Source organism: Ochlerotatus camptorhynchus, unplaced genomic scaffold (genome assembly GCF_037179485.1).
Source record: "Ochlerotatus camptorhynchus isolate MF236.1 unplaced genomic scaffold, CSIRO-AGI_Acam_v1.1 ptg000304l, whole genome shotgun sequence".
In the NCBI taxonomy this organism is placed as follows: domain Eukaryota; kingdom Metazoa; phylum Arthropoda; class Insecta; order Diptera; family Culicidae; genus Ochlerotatus; species Ochlerotatus camptorhynchus.
Genome location: NW_027040792.1, coordinates 3228546 through 3251565, shown reverse-complemented (window position 1 = coordinate 3251565; position 23020 = coordinate 3228546). Strand labels below are relative to the sequence as shown.

The window sequence follows — 23020 nt, the reverse complement described above, 5'->3', positions numbered from 1 at the left end:
CTGTCAAACTTTCATATCGAATCAAAACAAGCATAGTGTAGTACTAGAATTTTGACTAAAATGGGGTACGTTATTTTTTGCTTGGGACCAATACGCTAGTCAAGTAGTGATCCAATTTAAAATCGATAGTTTCCACCGGTTGACTCTACTAAAGACTTCTCGAAATGAAACTACAAATAAATTGTGCTGATCACGAAACTGATGTGATGAGAAAGATATTGTTCGTCCAGTCTTTCCAAATAATCTCGATTTTACGTTTATTTTCACTTAAGATATGACACAATAGCCAAGAATCAATTAACCTTTAAGTTCCATTTGGCCACACGACCGATTCGATCCATTCGATGTATCGTGCCACCCGGGTGTACACACTGGGCGTGTTCGATCCGCATCCGTTTCCAAACGAGGTCACCCCTACCAGTTGAAACTTGTCGTCCTCTATGATCTGCAGCGGCCCACCAGAATCACCCTGGCAGGTATCTCCCACCTGTTTGGTGAGTACGTTTTCCCTCCCCGTGGCACAGTACTGTGTATTGATGATTCCCTGAGGTAGTCTTCGATTGTTGGCCAGCAAGTTATTGGCAGCAAAGGTTTCATTACACTTGACGATGTCCACCGTGGTCAGGTTAACCTTCATCAACTGTGGCGAGCGGAGTTGTTCTGAAATGTAAAACAAAATATTACCTCTTTGCTAAATTTTATTTAAATAGGGTACTCACTATCAACATCAACTATACCGAAACCCTCGGCGGTTAGGACAACATTGTTTGGCAGATCTTCTACTTGATTGTGGATGCAAATTGGGTTAACGTCCGGCTCTTTCTCCAGTTTACGCTCCAGCTCTATTAAGGCAATATCGTTGTAGCTTCGACTAGCTTTGTAGTCCGGGTGAGGGTAAAACTCCTGGAATATCTCGGTGTAAATAAACTACATCTATAAAGCTGCCCGACATACCTTTATCCCAACGATGACTCCCGGATTCATCGAGGCGAGACTAGACGTACCGAGCAATGCCACTACCGGACGACCCTGTCTCGGAATGCAGTGAGCTGCCGTTAGCAAGAAGTTCGGTGAAATCAGGCTAGCTCCGCATCGGTAATCGTAAGTGCCATTCTGATCTTCGTTTACATACCCCAGGGCAGCCATAAAGGGGAACTCCCCATCTGCGACTTCCTCTCCGTCGATAATGTGAAACGTTAGCCGGTTGTCAGCCGCTGGTACCTGCTCACAGGCCAATCCGCTGCGTACTCCCGGTTTGAATGTGACCGGTGCGTCCGATTTACAGCAAATGACTTCAACGGCACCGTCGAAGCCGCAAGTGACTCGCTCGCTATAGCGCTTCTTGTTGACGATGGTTTCCAAGAACCAGGGACATTGGGTGGCTTCTTGGCAAATTCCATTACTTCCATCCTTCAGAGTACATGCGTCACCGTCTAGAAGAAAAAAGGGTTCTGCAACAATTGGGGTTGAAAATATTGTGCAAGTCTGTTGATATCATAGGCGTAGCCAGAGGTGCCCCCCCCCCCCTAGCTCAGCATTAAACTACATTTCAAAGTATCCATTAATAGCGCAGCAGAAGGCGCCATAGGGTTTGTGGAACGCGCCGCGAGCCGAAATATGTCGGGATAAAGATGGAGGTATCTTTATGGACGAACGTGAGGTGATCGGAAGGTGGAAGCAGCACTACAATGGACACCTTAATGGCACAGAGGCGGAGAGCCAAGGAGGAACGGTTTCATTGGTGCGGCGAACGAAGTAGGTACAAGTAACTACTCCCTCAATAAGTGAAGTTAAGGATGCTATCAAACAGTTAAAGAACAACAAGGCAGCCTGGAAAAGTTGGCAACTTGTCTGCACCGACTGATAGTCAGGATCTGGTATACAAAACAGCCACCGGAGGAGTGGAAAGAGGGATGCCCAATATACAAGAAAGGTGAAAAGTTAGAATGTGAGAACTACCGAGCGTCACCATTCTCACCGCAGCCTACTAAGTGCTTTCCCAGATCGTCTTCCGCCGCCTATCGCCACTAGCAAGCAGATTTGTGGGAAGTTATCAAGCCGGTTTTGTGGACGGGCGATCGACAACAGACCAAATCGATTTTAAAGCCGCTTATGATCCTATTGACCGTGAACAGCTATGGAATATTATGGACGATAATGGTTTTGCCGGGAAACTGACGAGACTGATTAAGGCTACGATGGATGGCGTACAGTGCTGTGCGAAGATATCGGGTGCGCTATCCGACCCGTTTGAAACACGCAAAGAACTTCGACAAGGCGATGGCCTTTTCTGTCTCACGTGCAACATCGCGCTAGAAGGTATTATAAAACGTGCGGGCTTTAACATGCGGGGCACGATCTTCAATAAGTCCAGTCAGTTCATCTGCTTCGCTGACGACGTGGACATTGTCGGAAGAACGTTTCAGGCGGCGGCGGACCAGTACACCAGGCTGAAACCTGAAGCAGAAATGGTTGAATTAAAGGTCAATACGTCCAAGACAAAGTATCCGTTAGCTGGAGGAACCGAGCACGATAGGGCTCGCATTGGCCGAAATGTGACAATCGACGGAGATGAGTTCGAGGTGGTGGATGAATTTGTGTACCTCGGTTCATTGGTGACGTCGGATAACAACTGCAGTAGAGAAATTCGGAGACGCATTATTGCCGGAAGGCGTGCCTACTACGGACTCCACAAGACCCTAAGGTCGGGTAAACTTCATCTCCGCACGAAGTGTACCATGCACAAGAAGCTGATAAGACCGGTAGTACTCGACGGACATGAGACATGGACGATGCTCGAGGAGGACCTGCAAGCACTGGGAGTTTTCGAACGACGTGTGCTTACGACCATCTTTGGTGGGGTATATGAAAACGGTGTTTCAATGAGAAGAATCCATAAAGTCGCTAAAGCAGGAAGGGTACAAGGGGCGGGACACGTTGTAATGTCTTTCTAAAGTCAGAAACTTCGAAGAATTTTCTTAAAAATATTGAACATAATTTCACAGGAATTTTGAGCAGAAATGAAAAGCAATTCAGTTGACAATTCTAAGGGATTATGTAACAACAATTTACGAGAATTTCGAGCAGAAATTCTATTGCATTGCTAGGAGAATTTCAATACAGTTCAGAGAAATAGAGAAATCTAAGTAAGTTCTAACGATAATGCCGATAATTGGGTTGTTTAATGTTTAAAAACATGCCGTTTTTTATTCATCATCTGAACGAGCGTGTTTTTCTGAGAACAAAGATTTTTTTATCGATCCCATAGACATTCATCTCGATTTTTAAATTAAGATTTTTTTTTATTTTGACACTAAATCTGTTATTTTTGTCAGCTCACTCCCACACAAAGTATCACCATAGAGCAGAAGGTCTCGAAGAAACGTGCTCAACTTTTTGGCTCGGCTCTGGTACTATCTTCGGTCCCAAATTAATAGATTCACCCCTCGAAACATAGGAAAATCCACTAGCCCCTCATTTTATCTGTCAAACTTTCATAGCGAATCAAAACAAACATAGTGTAGTACTGGAATTTAGACTAGAATGGGGTACGTTAGTCGATTTGCTTGGGACCAATAGGCTAGTCAAGTAGTGAGCCAATTTAAAATCGTTAGTTTCGTATTGATTGTTGGTACCACCGAGGGGCGCTAAGATAGAGATTTTTGCTAATGTAATCGCACTTATTTGAAATAGTTCCAGTGCACCAAAATTGATGAAATTTTGGATTTCGGTTCCATCTTACTGCACCTCAATACCCCTAAGCATGGATGCTTCTGTTGAAATTATCAGTGCGCCCCTCGTCATCAACGACAGAGAAATGACAGCGCACATCAGTGTTAGTACTGCCAACAGCTAACATCAAAACGTGTTTTTTTCGTTATCAATCAAACCTAAACTATCGAGAGAGGTCGCTAATAAAATCAGTAACGTAATTTAAGTTTGTGTTCTTTCTTTCGCGTTTTTTTCCGATTCCGATCTTTTTCTTTGAGACAATGGACAATGATCTTTTTTTCTTGAATTTGTGTGGTTTACATGTATAACTTATCAAGTGACACAGATGTGTCTTTTCAACTTTAGTTCTTTTGAATTTCAATTATTATTAATTACAGTTCCTAGTTCTATCAGGCCTGTTTTAAGAATGATCACCTTGGTGGGATTGGTTTGTTTTAAATTTGAAAAAGGAGACTACTTATAACTACTATTTACAATTACTATATACACCTGATCCACATCGTTCCACAGATCATGGGCCCAGGAACGCAGCGCGTTTGTGATTCGTAAATTGGCCGGGAACCAGAATGAAAACTGGAAGTGATATTTTGACGTAGAACTACGTCTTTGTCGACTATACTGGGGTGCAAATCAAAAAATAGGTGTGGTGAAGGAGTGTTAGGTTTTGAACGCTTGTAACTTTGTCATGTATAGATGAAATTAAAATCCAAATACGCCAATCGATAGGATATTACATTACAAACCTGCTGAAATAAATATTTTTCCATTTTTTCTGGAATTAATTTTTTGAAAATGTACAAATGATAATTTTATCACTGTTTTCATGAAATAAGCCTTTTCCCAAACCCAGTCATCATAAACGAATACCACTTGGTTGCACATCATTCTGCTTGAACCTGGAAAGATATAAATCAGCGCTGCTCTTCTGCCTCTGCTCATTACCGTTTCGGACGGCGTGGCACTAGGTCCTGCAGCAAGCAGGACTTAGTCAGCGGCTAAAGGTGGATCACGCCGTGTCCACCGCAATTAGAAATGAGACTTGAAAAAACGTGCATGTAAAACCCCCTCCCCCTTAAAAACCTTTCCCCCTCCCCCCTTAGCAATAACCCGAAAAATACATGGACTTTGACGATCATTTTTTCCGGGAAATAAATTTTAAGCAAACCACAATTACGTATAAACAATTAAGTTTTTACATGCAGAGCCAACATTTTCAAAAAACAATTGCTTAACAGGAGACATACACTCGATGGATTACCAACAACTGACTTTAAAACATATCTGGTACCTCAATATATGCAATTATATTAACATCCAAAGTCCATCCTTTTTTACATATTCTGCACATAATAAACTTTTTGCTCCGCCCCATTCATAAAAACGGCGGGAAGTCCTATCAGGTTGGGTTGCACATCGTTCTGCTTGAACCTGAAAAGATATAAAACAGCGCGCTGCCGTGCTTTTGCTCATGGACTGATCATTTTCTGCTTGAGCGTCAAGCAGTTCAGTTTGGTGTTAGCTCGCTCTCTCGAGTTGTTTGAAAAGTTCGTGGCGATAGTGTTCGCGCTCTCTCTTTCGCGGTTTGTCGTGCGTGTGTGTGTGTGCCCCGTAATGGGAAAGCATCGGTCGCGAAGCCCGGCGAAGGTCCAGAACCCCGGTGAAGGAAGCTCCGGTGTGCCTACCTCGAACAGGTTTGCTGTTCTCCCCATGGATGGGAATATCCAGCCAGCTGTGTTGGAAAAACGGGAATATCCAGCCAGCTGTGTTGGAAAAACGCAGCAAGAAGAGGAAGAAGAATCGAGGCCAGTCCGATGTCTCTGCGACGAACGCCAACGACATCGGTGATTTCGGCGACGCCATCGGCAACGAAAATTCTGCCGGCCCGAGTGCGGCAAAAGTGAAGCTACCTCCATTGGTAGTGAAAAATGCCCATCTTAATGAACTCATCGCAGATCTAGCAACGCTGGGCGTTACAGCCGAATACAAGTTGGGCAGAGTCGGCACCAAGGTGGTGCTCCGTACCAAAGCGGAGTATGACTTGGTCGTCGCCCACCTGAGGACTTCCAAGGTGGAATTCTTCACCCACGACATTCCCGGTGAGAAGCCATTCAAGGTCGTCATTAGGGGCCTGCCAAACTTCGACCCGAAGTTTATCGAAGCTGAAGAGAGACCGGTACAAGCTGGCCCCAAGTGCCGTCTATCGGATGACAAGGAAGGACAAAAATGTGAAGGCGTATCCGGATAGCCTTTTCCTGGTACACTTCCAGAAGGGAACGGTGACGCTCAACGCACTAAAGGCCATCCGCTCCATCAATTCCATCATCGTCCGCTGGGAGCCATACCGTGGCGGCCATCGTGATGAGACTCAGTGCCAACGGTGTCTGAACTTTGGACACGGCACCCGCAACTGCAACATTAAGCCACGCTGTGGCAATTGCGCTCAAGACCACGCCACTTCCGACTGCCCTGCGGATGGAGCCGTGGAGTTAAAATGCGCCAACTGTGGTGGTGCTCACCAAGGTTCCGACAGACAGTGCTCCAAACGAGAGGACTTCAAACGCATCCGAAAACAGGCGGCAACTAACAACCAACCAGGACGCAAGAAGGACAAAGTCCCGGCATTTCGGACGGAGGATTTCCCGCCTCTTCGTGCTCCTCAGCAAAGGCAAGCAAATTCGCGGGTGCATTCCGCTCAAGCAACTTCTGGTGATTCTGCTGGCCAAAGCTCTTCATCTTCCCCCTCTAGATTCTGGAGACAACCATCAGCGCAAAACAACAACCCCGATCTGTTCTCAGCGGATGAACTGATGGAAATTTTCGTCAACATGTCCGGTGCTCTTCGTAAGTGCCGCAATAAGCCCGAACAGATCCAAGTGCTCGGTAAGTTCATCATCCAGTATGGCGTCTAAACCGCTAACTATCGTCACATGGAATGCTTGCTCTGTAAAAGCTAAACAGATTGAGCTTGCCGACTTCCTCCACAAGCACAGCATCGACGTGGGCCTTCTAACCGAGACCCATCTAAAGTCCGGCGACAGCTTCTGGTTGCCTGACCACAACATTATCCGGCTTGATCGCACCAGCTCCAGGGGGGGTGGTGTAGCGGTCATCGTCAGGAAGGGAATCAAGTTCTGCACTCTGCCCCACGTCCGCACTTCTATCATCGAGGCCGTTAGTGTGGAGGTGGAATCACCAACTGGAAACGTCCGGTTTATCGCCGTCTACTGCCCTCGACAGTGCACCGCCAACAATGGACTAGGAACTCAATTCAAGAACGACCTGACCCATCACCCGTACTAGCTCCCGATTCATCGTTGGGGGCGACCTGACTGCCCGCCATGAAGCTTGGCGGAACTACCAGCGGAACCGGAATGGATGTCTATTGTTCGACCACGCACAACATGGACTGTACACTGTGCAGTTTCCGAACGAACCAACTTTTATCTCTCCGGCGGGAAATCCGTCCACCCTGGACTTTTTCCTGTCAAACATCGTACTATCCAAGCCGGAGGCGCACAACGATCTCAGCTCCGACCACCAACCGGTGGTGACTGAAGTCGGTGTCAACGTGGTTCCTGCTAGAAGCTGCCTGCGTAAAGACTACCACCATGTCAACTGGGTGCAGTACGGACGAATGGTGGACAGCAACATCGATAAAAATCCACTGCTCGACACTGTAGATGACATCGACCGGGCGTTGGAAGGACTCCAACAGGCCATATCCGTGGCAGACGAGGCGTGTGTTCGACAAGTTCCTGTGAGGGGTAAGTTTGTTGCTATTGATTCCCACACCCAATTATTGATTCGGTTGAGAAATGTTCGTAGACGCCAGTTTCAGAGGACTGGAGATCTGTTTTAAAAACGTGAAATGGCCGATCTGAACAGGCAGATTGCTTCCAGAATGGACTCACTCCGAAATGAAAGTTTCGGGCGTGTTGTCCAGAATCTGGACGACCGCTCCAGACCATTCTGGAAGGTAGCCAAGGTCCTGAAAACTCATCCCAAACCCGTTCCACCTCTCAAAGTCGAAAATGATGACGATCGGCGATGACGATAGTCGAATGAGGTTGTTTGTCTGGCGAATGGCAGGAAGATTCCAGCGAAAGGAATTGGTACGGGTAAGCTGAATGTGATCGGCTAAAATGATGAGTGCAAAACCATTTCTATCAAAAATGTATTGTTCGTACCTGGCTAGGCCAGTAATTTGTTGTCAGTGAGCCGTATCACCGATGAAGGATACGAGGTGATTTTTGAATCCGGAGGATGCCAAATACTACGTAACGGTAAAGCAGTTGTTGTTGGAGAACGGAAGGGGCGCTTGTATTATTTAAAACACCCAAGCCAACAGTATCTCTTAGCTGCGGTTGGACATTCGAACATGTGTCAGCATCTTTGGCATCGCCACCCGGACGCAGTTAAGAGCATCGTCAGTAAGAAGATGGGAGCAGATTTGAAAATGAGTGACTGCGGTGTTAGATCGGTATGTGGGGTTTGCTGCGCGGGAAAGCTGTCGAGAGCATCGTTTCCGATTTCGAATTTGAGGTCAGGTTTGTGGGAGAAATCACCGACCACCTATCTCCAGATAAACCATCCTACCGTTTCCTACCCCTCACATCATCATGATGACATCTATGGCAGTTGCCAACATCGCAGACTAAAAACAACACCAGCTTCACGAGCAGTAGCAGGCGTACAGTTATTTCTCATACCTTGTTCCATTCCACATTCTGTATTCCTAGAGTATAGTTATTATTAATCACCGTGTGAAACAAGTTCGGCCTCGTGTATATTTTATTTAAGAAAGAATTCCTTTTTCGTGGTTTTCTCCGGTTCGCTTCGTTTCTGCTGGTTCTGCCCACAGGTTATGGGCCCAGATCGAGGAAAGTGCGGAAAAGTGACGGACATTAGAAGAAAAAACGGGTCGGTCGGTTGATCGGTCGAGTGCGCGAGTGTGACTTCATTTTGTTTTCTGCCACGCGGAGGAATCTCGGTGGAATGGCGGAGCGTATGGAGTGGCTGCTGGAGCGAGAGGACCTTTGGGAAGTGATTATTGTTGCTAAGCCAGAACCCGAGACGGAAGGATGGAGGGCAAAAGACCGAAAAGCGCGGGCAAACATTGGGCTCTGTCTGGACGAGAGCCAATTTAAAGTAGTGAAAAATTGTTAAAGTGCGAAGGGAATGTGGGAAGCATTAAAAACCCATCAAGAGAAAGTGTCTATGTCAACGATCGTTCACTACCTGAACCTTTTGTGCAGTGCTAGTTTGTCGGAGGGTGGCTGCATGGCAGCTCACCTTGAGAACATGGAAGATTTGTTTGACAAGCTCACGGCAGCCGGTCAGAATCTTGAGGAGTCACTGCGCATCGCGATGGTGTTTCATAGTGTGCCATCATCCTACCTGAATCTGGTGCATGGAATGCAGAGCCAGATAAACGCGGACTGGACAGTGATGATGGTGAAGAATCGATTGTTGGAAGAGTATCGTCAACGCCGAAATCGTGATGAATCGCTTGCACAGGATGTGAAAGCAATGAAGTTAGATGCTGCGAGTGGCAAGAAGGAACGTTTGTGTTATTTTTGTCAGCAGCCGGGACACCTTCGGAAGCACTGTAAAAAGTGGCGTGCGCAGAAGAAAGGTGATTTCGAGAAGAAGCCGAAAAGTGAAGACAAAAAATCCAAAGGCCAAAGAAGCTGATGGTGATGCCACTGGTAGTGCGGTTTGCTTTGTGGCTGGTGCAGTGATTCGTAACTGTTGGGTGATCGACAGTGGCGCTACGTGCCACATGACGTGTGACAGGTCGTTTTTCACGGAGTGTCAGGCATCGGTAAAGGAATCGTATACAGTGAGAACGCGCGCGGTGAGAGAGTCGAAGTTACTCTGAAAAATGTACTGTTCGTTCCGGAATTAGAATTGGGTTTATTTCTGTCGGAGCGTTGGCCGCGAACGGTTTTTCCGCGAAGTTCGGCGTGTCGGGTTGTGCGATTCGTAATGCACACGATGAAGTGGTTGTGATTGGTGATAAATCGGGCAGTTTGTATAAGCTGTGAATCCAGGAGTGTTCGCTCAAAGTGGCAGGTGATCATCACGAGCGGTGCCAGCATACGTGGCATCGTCGAGTTGGACACCGGGACCCCGATGTTCTGCGACGATTGAAATCGGTGCGTGGTTTTGTAATGAAAGACTGCGGTGTGCGTATCACATGCGAGAGCTGCCTAAAGGGGAAGTTGGCACGAGCGCCATTCCCTGCTTTGGCCGAGCGAAAGACTTCGAGACTTCTGGAGCTGATCCATACGGACTTGTGTGGGCCTATGGAGGCCACAACACCCTCAGGTAATCGATATATTATGACCTTAATTGACGATTATAGCCGTTACGCCGTGGTACACCTGCTGAAGCGCAAGGATGAGGCTGCAGATAAAATTAAGCAGTACGTTCGTTGGGTGCAGAATGTGTTTGGGAGGAAGCCTCTAGTGTTTCTCTCTGATGGCGGGGGCGAATATACCGGTCGTGCTCTCCGGGAATTTTATGAATAAGAAGAGATTAAAGCGCAATACACGATGCCCTATTCGTCCCAACAAAATGGAATGGCGGAGCGGAAAAAATCGGTCGCTGCAGGAGATGGCTCTATCTATGTTAGCAGACGCGGATATGACGAAGTTGTACTGGGGCGAGGCTGTACTGACGGCAGCATATCTTCAAAACCGGTTGCAGTTACGGGTGGTTACTAAGACTCCTTTTGAGATATGGACGGGCGAGAAACCAGATTTGGCTGATCTTCACGTATTCGGCTGTGATGCTTACGTACAGGTGCCGGAGCAAAAACGTTCGAAACTCGACTTCAAGTCGGTGAAGCTTACCTTCGTAGGGTACGTGGAAGATCGTAAAGGGTATCGTTTTGTGGACCGTTCAACCAATAAAATTACGGTCAGCCGGGATGCCAAGTTCATAGAACTGGGAAATGGGTCTGATAAAGCCAAGAAACAGACTGAACCTGAAACGGCCGAGGTACCTGAGGTAGAGATCCCGATCGCTGGAGGAGACAACAATCAGATTCTCGATGAGGAGATTATTGAACCTGAGGATGATGACAGTGGGTCGTCGTCGGATTTTGAAGGTTGGGCCGACGCCGTGTCCGATGATTCTGAAGATGTTCGGGTTCAGGAGGAGCAAGGAGCACAGAGGCGAGGTAGGCGTAATCGCGGTGTCCTACCGGCGCGTTTCGATGACTTCGTAGTCGGTATTGCTAGAAATGAAGCCGACGAACCGACGGATTACCGTGAAGCGCTGCAGTGCCTTGAATGGAAGGAAGCAATGAATCAGGAGTTGAATTCCCACGCGGTGAACCAGACTTGGGACTTATTTCAATTGCCACCAGGGAAGAAGGCTGCTGGGTCACGCTGGGTCTTCAAACTGAAGCGTGATGGAGCAGGTGACGTAGTGAAACACAAGGCAAGGCTAGTGGCACAGGCGTACCGACAGCGCTATGGTGAAGATTACCTGGATGTTTTTGCACCAGTGACGAGACAGGAGACCTTCCGGGCGTTGTTAGCCGTAGCGGGTAAGCGAGGAATGGTGCTCCATCATTTCGACGTTAAGACGGCGTATTTATATGGTACGATTGAGGAGGAGCTTTATATGCGCCAGCCTCCAGGAGTCGTGACTACCGGGAAGGAGAAACTTGTCTGTAAACTAAGGAAAAGTATTTACGGACTTAAGCAGTCAGCACGCTGCTGGAACCGTGTGATTCATGGTGCGTTAATCAAGCTCGGATTCAAGCAATATTCTTCTGATTCCTATTTGTACGTTCGGGACGACGATCGAGGTGTGGATGACATCCTGGTTGGCAGCACGGACGAAGAATTGATCACTGATGTGTTTGAATCGTTGTGGAAGGAGTTTGATGTTACGAACCTCGGAGCTGTGAAGCATTTTTAGGATTCGAAGTTCAATGTGTGAGCGGATTCTACAGCTTGCGGCTGACAAGCTACATTAGGACGCTGATCAAGAAGTTTGGCCTTGAGGACTGTAAGCCGTCGAGAACCCCAGTGAACCCCTGGGTGCAGACTAAAAACAACACCAGCTTCACGAGCAGTAGCAGGCGTACAGTTATTTCTCATACCTTGTTCCATTCCACATTCTGTATTCCTTCCTATATTAGAAAGAATTCCTTTTTCGTGGTGTTCTCCAGTTCGCTTCGTTTCTGCTGGTTCTGCCCACAAGGTTCTGGATCTCGTGCATTCCGACCTTTGTGGACGGATGGATGTCCCAACTCCTAGCAGCAACGAATATGTGATGACGATGATTAATGATTTCAGTAAGTTCACTATCATCTACCTACTGAAACACAAATCGGAAGCGTATGAGAAGATACGCAGCTACGTGAGCCTGGTTGAGAATTTGTTCGGAAGGAAGCCCAAAATCCTGCGAACTGATGGCGGAGGCGAATACTCAAGCAGAAAGTTGAAGAATTACTTGAGTGGACATGGGATTACGCTGCAACAGACGGCTCCTTATAGTCCGCAACAAAATGGCAAGGCGGAAAGGGCGAAGTAGAGTCGGTGTATAATGAGTCACGCCAAGATAGAAGCCAAGTCTACCTATTGAACTGTCAAACCGGCTACCTATCGTGCAAAGTAAACAAGCATTACGATGCTATGAAAGGTCCACGAAAGGTATTGCAATTAAATATAAAATATAATCGAAGAAATGATCATATACACGCAGTGAGCATTACATTTGTCATGCGATACGTTTTGTAATGATCAGTAATGACAATTTCTACTATTTTTCTTTAAGATAATTCGAAAAAATCACTGATATAATGATTTACTACAGCCGTTAATTGTTTTCCTCGCTAGAAGTCATTTGCAGTTGATGCAGAAGTCCTCTGTTGCCAAGTTAAAAGAAAGGGAATCTTTCGAAAACCGTGATGCGAGTTCAACTGTTTTTCTCTTGGCGTGACTCATTATACACCGACTCTAGGGCGAACCATTCTCTGGTGGAGATGACACGGTGTCTGTTGCTGGAGGCAAAGCTAAGTAGAAAATACTGGGGTGAGGCGGTGATGACAGCATGTTATATTTGTAATCATCTACCGTCTGCCAAGTTGGATTGTACTCCGTACGAGTTGTGGTTCGGCAAGCAGCCCATGTATAGTCATATGCGAGTGTTTGGATCGGATGCCTGGGTACATGTACCGAATGAGAAGCGTAACAAGCTGGTCAGGAAGGCTATGAAGCTGAAGTTCGTGGGCTACGGGACATGGGACAGACTTGCCCGCTGGAAGAAAATCTATCGGCAGCAAATTGGTGGTCAAACTGAAGTACGATGCGTCGGGAGAGATTATTAAGTATAAGGCTCGTAGCAATATGGGGTGGACTTCAAGGAAGTATTCGCACCTATTACCAGCCAAGCTTCGTTTCGGGCCCTACTTGCCACTGCGAGCATTGATGCATCTTGATGTCATAACTGCATATCTGCACGGCGAGCTTCAATACGAGCATTACATTCGTGGTTCGTGGAGGCAGGAAAGGAAAATCAAGAGTGTCAGATACTGGAATCGACGACTGCATGACATTCTGATTCGAATGGGATTCCGTCAAAGTTCGGCTGGTGCATGCCTATACATGTAGTCATTCGGCGGCAAGTCAGCATATTTGCTAGTGTATGTCGACGACATCGTTCTGGGATGCGCTGATGAAGCAGTTACTGCGCGGATTTTCAAGGAATTGAAGAAGCATTTGAATATTACAAATCTGGGAGAGCTAAACTACTTTCTGGGTATGGAAATCCAACGTGATAAAGGCAGATACAGCTTGAGTTTGCGTGGATACATTGACAAGTTGGCGGCGCGATTTGGAATGTCAGATGCAAAATGTGCGAAAACCCCGATGGACGAAGGGTTTTTGAAGCTGGAATGTGAAGAGAAGTTAGAAGATCTATTGATGTACCTAAGCTTGGAAAGGGCGTTGGTCTCTATATCGAGCTGATTGGACGACCGCAAAGAGGGTGGTGCGCTATCTGGCACGAAGTCTTGGAAGTTACAATTCACTGGAGAGACAGGAGACCTGGTTGGTTTCACGGACGTGGATTGGGCAGGAGACGTGATGAGCAGGAAGTCAACTTCAGGATTTACGTTCTTATTTGGAGGAGTTCAAAGAAGGGGAGATGTTACAATGAGTAGAAATACGCCCTTTAGGTTTTTGGATAAATTTAAATGCTAATTTGACTTAATCCAAACTAAGCGAGTAGGTACTTGAAAGGAAATAAATAAAACGCAGGTTTTGATTGGCATCGCAACAAAGAAACACGAGCTTCATTACAGAGTATGTGCTTGCTAGCACCATTACATTAATCATCCCTGGGTATGCGGTATAAGACGGAGCTGTACGGAAATTGAAAATTTAATTTCTTTCGTTTTGTATCATGTACACAAAAAATGGTCAGAGCTAAATTTCTTCTTATTCTACTTTGCTTTTCAAGCTTATTGCTTATCACATATTAGCTTAATGCGTGCACTCAACTTATAGCGAATTTGATTATTATCCAGGTTGGAACCAATTCCAACCCGTTCGAACCCGAGCTTATTGTCAGTGCGAACCTCAACTGGAGCCAGGTTACAAAAACAAACGTTAACACTGACATTTGAAAGGCAACAAGCAGACCCAATCTTGATACCCGATCCAGGTTGGAACTGAATCAAAAACAAATTCGCTATTAGTGTTCTAGATGCACTTTTTGCATTGGTATAATTCAGTGCCAACATTTCAAAGAGACGTAATTGCATTTGTAAGCAATGGCTTTAGCCGTCGATTTCTCGCAACTAAAAGATCGCTCATAAAAATTAATCACACCAACAGGTAGATGAATGTTTCCTCTACCAGCTAGCATTGTTAATTTGGAGGAGTAAACTTTTATTTACGAGAAATCGACGGCTAAAGCCATTGTTTACAAAAGCAATTACGCCCCTTTTAAATGTTGGCACTGAATTTTGTGGCAAGTACAACCATATCTATACCCAGGGAAGTCGAGAAATTTCTTACCCAAAAAATTCCTAGACCGGACCGGGAATCGAACCCAGCCAGCGCCAGCATGGCCTCGCATTATAGCTGCGCCTTTACCGATGACGAAAAAATGTCAAGTAAATTATGCAAGAATGTGCATTCATAGGGTCTTACAGAACCACACGTTTACAGTAGGGTGAAAAATCCAAATTGTGAATATTTCTATAGAATATAAGCCAAAATTTCGCTATGCTTCATTCTGTAACGATGGGTAACATAGCGTTAATGGTAACGCCACGAGTTGGGATAACGAGTTAAGCTGGTCACACTGTAAGAGCGAATGACAGCTGTTCGGGAAACGCGATATGATCGAGGTGTTGGGTTCGGTAGCAATGCTGAGTTTAGAGTAGGGGATTCAAGTATAGACGATTGTTCGGTACGGACGCTTTCACGGAGCTCTCGGGATTATTAGAGCCAGCGAGAGAAGGCACAAGTTAGATTTTACACATTTATTAAAACCTCACCCTCACTACGCTGGTGGCAAGCAAAATAATACTCTATGGCTCCAATGTGCAATATGACTTTCATAAAATACGAATTACGATGCTCAAAATAGCACGTAAATTTGAATAATAAATTAAATATGCTTCAGAAACAACTCAGAACATGATGTACATCTGCCTTTTCCATGATCTCTGATTTACTACGGTTTTTTGTAGTCCATTCTGAGCATGTTTCTGTTTTGATTTTGCACATCCTACTGTTCCAAGCTTGTCGCGGCTTCCTGCAGATTAGCAGCAATACCCAGAAAGAGAGGTTATCAAATCAACCCGAGCACCAGATTATAACAGCGAATGCAAATCACAAACACAAACACGCCTACTTTGCTCGCGAGCCGTCAGCTAGAAACCACCACAAGCCTTCTCTGTCACTATCGGGTGGGTGGGCAGAAAACAAGAAAACTCCCTTTCAAATCAAATGATACCGTTCGACGATCCTTACCGTACAGAAACATGCACCGCACGGAAGCGAACAGCAACGTGCTAGCGATCACCAACAGCTGTAGAAGTAAACCGGCACAAGCGGGTTTCCCTAAGGTCATCATCATCGTCGTCGCTTTCAGCAGGTTTCACCGCTTTTTTGTTTACAATCCCAAAGAAGAATCGCAATCTTTGCGTTGTAAACAAGACAAGTCTTTCTCGTTCGCACACAACTTTGCTCTTGTCGCGGAGGGGTCACCACTTCACCGAAAAAAAACTACAGATTATCTTATTCTCTGATGTTGTTCTTGATCTGCCTTTGGTGACCAAAATGACAGTTAGTATCACTTGCTATGCACTATAACTCAAATGACGCTAGCTTTCGTGTGTAAATCATCGTTATGTCACTGGTCTAAATCCGTTTGAACTGGCAAACTGTAGTTCTGCCCGCAAATTGATAGGAAAAGGGGAACAACGTAAAAATGGTCAACCGGTTCCGCGATAGAGAGATCACAAATGACACGATCACCGACGAAATGTGGAGTGAGCACTCTGAACACCAACCGACTACTGGATGAGGATGCGCGATCATCATGAATATTTCGGATTCGGACAGTGGTGAGCTGATCATGCTGCATTATAGAGCGGTGAGAGTGAGTACCAGCCCGCTTTTCATGGGAACTCGCGCCAAGAATCAGTCAAAAGAGAATCTGCAGAGCATTTGGTGACCATTGAACTGGACATCCGATGACACTATGCGTGCCTGCTATAAACAAAAACAGGTTTGCTCGCGATCGGTTTCACGAGATGGTCAAGAGGTGCTAAACAAAGGTAATAAAAACTATATTTGCATCGATGTTTGCATTTATCTTGTCTACTTTTATTGGTCCAAGACGGAGGCATCGTCCGGCCATACGATTGCCTCTATCCAATCGAGGTAGGATGCCACACGAGTGTAGATACCGGCGGATTCACCACAACCTAGCCCAAACGACGTGATCCCAACCAGATAGAATCGATCCGCACCGTGATCGGTGTAATGCAAGGGACCACCGGAGTCTCCAAAGCACGAATCCCCACGTTTACCGGACTTTCGGCGTTTACCGATGGCGCAGTACTGCTGCTGGATTACGCCTGAGGAAAGCCTTCCACCAGCGTTTCCCACCTGCGATCGATAATCCGTAGCACACCGCTCCAACGGTTCTGTCGTTAGTTCAACCTTGAGCAGTACGTCTGATCGAGACCCATCGGCTGAAAGTTAAAAAAAAATCTATTTAAAATACAGATATTTGAAATAATATCTCAGAACCCACTCTCCGTCAATCCCCATCCGGACGAGGTTAGAACATGCGTCGATAGCATATCCTGTGGGTCAGCATGCAGGCAAATCTTATTAATATTTGTGTCATACTTGAAAGGCGTCACCAGTTCAATCACAGCAATGTCATGGTATTTGCTCTTGGACGTGAAGTTTGGATGGGAATAGAACGCCTGAAAATGTTGCCAACGGGTTGTTATTGAATCGTAACTATGAAATTCATCCACGAGGCACATACCTTCAGCTCCGAGTCCTGTATGGCCGGATTGCTAGAATCTTCCAAGTTGAGCACTCCAATGCGGGCCAATATCGGCCGTTGAAAAGATCGTACGCAATGAGCCGCCGTCAGGAGATACTTGCTCGCAATCCAGCTAGCTCCACAGCCCCAATCATACAGCCGACCAGGCTCTGACGACCTATATCCAAGCGCTGCAATAAACGGTACCTCCCCATCCTCAGCTTCCACGCCTTCTACGATGTGCTGCGCAATGTAGGAACTCCCCCACATGAAATTCCGACACGCCTGAACCGCCTTCCGAACCGATCCGGACCTGACGTCAAACGAAAAATACATGGAATTTTTAAAAACCAATGTATTTATGATAAGCGGCGGGAGTCCAGGGGAGTGAACCCGTACAATGACGCAAATCAATTCCATACCTGCTTTTGTCCTCATTCGGGCAGCAAACCAGTTCATCAGTGACGGTGAAGCCACATTTTGGAACGTCTTCATATAGTACCAGCTTGCGTTGGATCACGTTCAATACGAACCAGGGACACTTGGTGGACACCGTGCACTTGCCGGTTGAGCCTTTTTCCATCTGACAAATGTCGCCCTCTGGAAGTGAAACGAAAGAAGGAAACCGAAAATTACCTATCGATAAATCTTGTATCTTGATTAGTAGTAGGGTCCGGTGGGGCAAGAGTGCCAAATGGTGGATGTTTATAAGAGAGTGTACACCGTTCATAATATTTGCTTCATAAATTAGCAACTAAATCTCGTCAAAAGATGTTGGCGATTTTTTTCAAAAGTTGTCGTCTCAAATTTTATTTTGAAACTGTAATGCGACAATAGAGATTGCTGATCTTTATCGTACACACGCTGCGTCAACTATGAAGATTTTTTTCCAAATCAAACTTTAGCAATCTCTTTAGTGCCAACCCCTATGGGGCAAAAGGGCCAAATGGATTCAAATCGATTAATGCTTGCTATAAACATCAAGAGCCACATATGAAAAGGGCATACAAGCTTTTTGTAAACAAACCTTTGTACGCTCTTATCTCGCCAACCAAGGGTCGCCCATGCAAAGCAACATCATCATCGGGAAGGTGATGTTGAGGGTTTGCGTAGGTGTCATATGGGTGGCGAGAAAAGGGCATAAGAAGGTTTGTTTACAAAAAGCGTGTATGCCCTTTTCACATGTTGTTCTTGACATAGCCTTTCGATAATTAATCATGCTAGCAACAGCTTTTATTATTTACTCAATTTAACTATTGAATTTTACAATATTATTCTATACATAACAAATAAACCATGTTTACCAATGAAATCAAATGAAAACTATTGTTGACGATATTTTTAATTTGCGGAAAACAAGCTCGACGAAGACTGAAATGCACAGTGGAGATTTTGGCAACAACAAAAAAATTAAAGGGTTGTGTCCTAGACACGACCGCAGTATGACGTAGAACCGAATTATGCAAAAATGATGTTTGTCATGCATTTTTGACTATTATACTTTATCTTATTTTTTTTCAAGTATTTCAATGTTTCGGTTATGGTTCAAAACTCGCGACAATTCATGTTAGCATAATCAGACCACCGTTCATATTACGCATAAGATAATGTGTTTAAATTTAATGTAATGGTTAAGAATTGACAGAATTACATGATCAATGTTGAGCTATTTTGCTGTGATCAATGTGCACTGAATTCGGCATCGACATCGACTACAATAGAAACTGATACTATTTTGTCACACATTTTTGTTGATATGCACCACAGTATAGTACACAAAAACACCATGCATGTGTGGAATAAAACAATTCCCACAAAATGCGCTTTTTTCAGTAGCTCCATCATTAGTTTTAAATTAGGGCTCTGAAGCACAGAAGAGAGTGAAGGTTTCATTTTATGATCCGTATTTCGTATTTATTTATTTATTGTTGCCATACATACTGTTGCCCAAATGATGTCAATAATACTAATCATAATAATAATAATAGTAAAATTACATGACAAATAATCACAGAAAGAAAAACAAAGCAACATGGTCAGAATGTAAAAAACATAAATAGAAATACACTAATTTTCTCTGTCAGTCACTGCGGCCGGCGAAAACAGATGAGAATCTCCGACGAAGCGCATCACGTGTGAGGTGAAAGTCTAATACAGATGCAACTCTGTTGAACACACGCTGTAGTCTGCAAATCGCACCATATGCCCCGTAGTTCGTGCAACGCAGTGGCAGTCTCAGCATGAGGTTGTTACGGAGTGGTCGGGGTTGCACGTTTAGGTCAATTTGCCTCAGGATAGCCTCACAATCTATTCGTCCCTGTAGAGTGTCGGCGATAATCAAAGCTCTGCTGGTGTCCCTTCTAATCCGGAGAGGTTCAAGGTTTATCAGTTGGCAGCGACTCTCGTAGCTGGGCAGCCGAAGCGGATCTCTCCAGGGCAGTCTACGAAGCGCAAAACGAAGAAAGCGACGTTGAACAGATTCGATTCGCTCGGCACCATTGTTGTAATTTGGATTCCAAACCGCAGAACAACACTCAAGCGTCGATCGTACGAGGGAGCAGTAAAGAGATTTTAAGCAGTAGACATCGGTGAAATTCTTAGCTAACCTGAAGATGAATCCTAAAGTCCTAGACGACTTATCGATGACATAAGAAATGTGTTGCCTGAATTTTAGCTGTGAATCCAACACCACACCAAGGTCTTTCACCTGATTCACGCGTTCGAGTGTCGTTCCAAGCAGGTCATAGCTGAATACAATCGGTTGCTTTTTTCGTGAGAACGTTATGGCAGAGCACTTTGCTGGGTTCACTACCATTCGATTTAAAGTACACCAACTGGCGAAGACATTAAGCTGATGTTGAAAATTGTGGCAGTCAGCGGTCGAGCAAATTCGTAAAAATATTTTGAGGTCGTCTGCATATGATAATCGACGTTCTTCGATAACCAGATTCACGTCGTTGAAGTAGAGTAGAAAAATCAACGGTCCCAGATGGCTTCCCTGCGGTATACCTGATGTGGCAAAGAAGCTAGTTGATTTGCAATCTCCTATAGCAACCATACGAACGGAACCAACTCAAGAGATTACCGCTCACCCCAAGCCTGTCGAATTTAGCAATCGCAATGTCATGATTCAACTAATCGAATGCCGCGGATAGATCGGTATATATAACGTCCGTCTGTACCCGTTCAGTCATACTATCGGTAATGTAGGATGTGAGGCATAGCAGATTGGTGGTTGTAGAGCGACCGCCAGTAAACCCGTGTTGATCAGCACTGTGAGAGAGCAACGGTTCCATAATAACAAGCTCGAATAGTTTCGAAACAGCACTCAGCGATGTAATTCCACGATAGTTATCCACGGCTCGTTTGGGGGAGGTAGCTCATCGATTCTTCCGGTTCGCCTCCTAGCATCGTGCTATAAGGTACCAGGCGATAACCAGGGTAGTTGATCGATAGCTCGAAGACGTCATTTCGTTGGCGTCTGAAATGGGAAATTCTCATAGCAGGCGTTCACGATGGGACGTTGTCGAGTTGTTCAATAGCAACTATCGTGGTAACTCACCGATTACCTATCGATCTGCCAAATTTGGAAAGACGTCTACATTGAATTATCTCAAATAATAATATTCCGCCCACTATATCACAAGAAATTGCGAGTAGCTGAGTGGAATGGAGATAAGTTAAGCATTGGGTACAGGACCAAGTCTCCCCTGGGTGGTGCCAGAAGATGAGCGCAATACCCAAGTAACCATAGGCACGTTATTTTGCCTTTTTGACTATATACAGCTGAACACCGGCTATACCAGTGTTTGCAAGTTCTGATGAGGCCCGTATATAGCCAAAAAGGCGAAATATCGTGCCTATGGTTACTTGGGTAGAATCATCAAGTTGCCATAAGGCACGGAATGAGACTATTGCATGGCTGGGTAGTCAAAGTCTTCCATTCGTTAGTCATTTCAGGTGGATTAGAACAGGTTTAGGTTTAGGGTGGGCGTTGGCCAGATTTGGATTTTTCAGATATAATCCTAAATAGGACCTAGATTATTTAATACACTAGTAACCTCAACTTTTGTCACAATGTTTCTTGTGACTAATCAACACTCAATGGGTAAAATATCAAATTTGTGGTAAATTTGAAAAAAAAGGTAACTTGGCGTGTAGAGCGCACTGCCCACTGGACGATTCTGAAGCCTGACCAAGTGAGTGGGTTACGGGTTCATTTGATTGTACGTCATTTCCAAGTTATATATAGATACATTCATACCATTGGCATTTTGTATTTGAGATAAGACAGAGACAGGATGCGGAGGGTTCGCTTAGGGGGAGCGTAACCCATGTTATGGCTTCCATTTATTAAATAGTTCAGATAGGCTGGAAATGATAGGTTCATGGTGAGAAAATGTACCATATGGTGCCCGTTCACTGATCAAAATTAGATTCAAATCGTCAGGCCCTGCCCTGGAATAATGATGATTTGTCGAGTTTCATTTTGCATTTGCATATAATTGTAAGTTTAGGTTTGCTTTTGTAATTGTAAGATAGATAGTTTGGCTCAATTGAAACATTGAGTTGTATAAACTTGACGAATCATACCTCTAAAATAGAAGTAGTTACAGTGCCGCATAAATTTAACAACCACTGCCTGCAACTAATGTTGAGGGGTTGGCAGGGCTGATTACGGATCAAAACTAACATAACTCTAACACTGAAATGATCCCGAAACTAACGCTCATTCATTGCACTTTGAGTCATAAAGTAGTTTTATTTATTTTCCTACTAATCTATCTACACACTTAGTTTTTTCTACCGAGCTCGGCTGTGCGGGTCTCGGCGGGGAGGGGGTTTCGCTGAGATCTCGGCGGGAGTGACATTTGATTGCTGAGTCTCGGATAATGCCTTTTCTAATAATCTGCCTACGTTTCTTTTCTTTGTTATCTACTTCATCCCTTTTTTATTTTTCTGCTCTTCTTTCCTCTTCTCTTCGTTTCTTTTGTTTGTTTACATATAACTAATACTAATACCTCCTTGTTTTCTCTCTATGTCCCACCATCACGATGAGAGATGAGCTACCGTACATGGTACACGCTCATATACACTCCCAAAATAGTATGCCGCAAGTAAGTATATCACAGAGGCAACTAAAGATCCAGAAACGCCGATAACGCTGAAGATAATGAGCTGTGGTGATTTATATGACTATATAGTATTATTTATTTATACTAACCTAAACACAACGTGGGTTGACCCAAATCCAAACGATCACTAACCAAAATAAAAGACTTATCTTTTTTTCAGCAGGTAATTTCGTATAGTTCTGCTTCTCTCTTTTCAGCAAAACAACAACAACAAAACCTCTATAACTCTTCTCCATTTTTTTAATCTCCTACTATCCCCTATAAATGTATCGGAAACTAGTGGGACTATCTGTGCAAACAGAAACAGGCCTGCTAGTGGAAGAAGGTCGTTATCCTATACGGTCTAGCATAGGCCTACGGCCAGGTTTCAGTAGGTACACACTCGCTTAACGGCAGATTGGTTTACAGTGGTCGACCAGGGTGTGTGCTGATAAATTACAAAACTACAATTACATAATTATATCATATATCAGCTAGAATTACGTTGACCGATATTACATTTTTTTTTGCTGTGCACTACACCAGCCAGCAAAGTTCAACAATCCATCGTTGCTTATGCCTTTGTTGTCGTTTGGAACCAGTTTTGCGAGGTAGGCGATGATTGTGCGTATTTC

General features: G+C 44.9%; 1 protein-coding gene across 1 annotated transcript in view; it reads right to left on the bottom strand.

Moving 5' to 3' along the window:
• Positions 1-208: 208 nt before the first annotated feature.
• Positions 209-23020, bottom strand: part of LOC135707185 (serine protease persephone-like) — a 38027-nt gene continuing 15215 nt past the window's right edge. The window contains exons 2-7 of the mRNA XM_065228935.1: positions 17694-17871; positions 17272-17584; positions 17029-17206; positions 955-1433; positions 720-903; positions 209-660 (exon numbers count right to left, since the gene is read on the bottom strand). Of these exons, the coding sequence (XP_065085007.1) occupies positions 305-660; positions 720-903; positions 955-1433; positions 17029-17206; positions 17272-17584; positions 17694-17871 (1688 nt within the window). The 3' untranslated portion in view covers positions 209-304. The remainder of the gene's footprint in view (positions 661-719; positions 904-954; positions 1434-17028; positions 17207-17271; positions 17585-17693; positions 17872-23020) is intronic.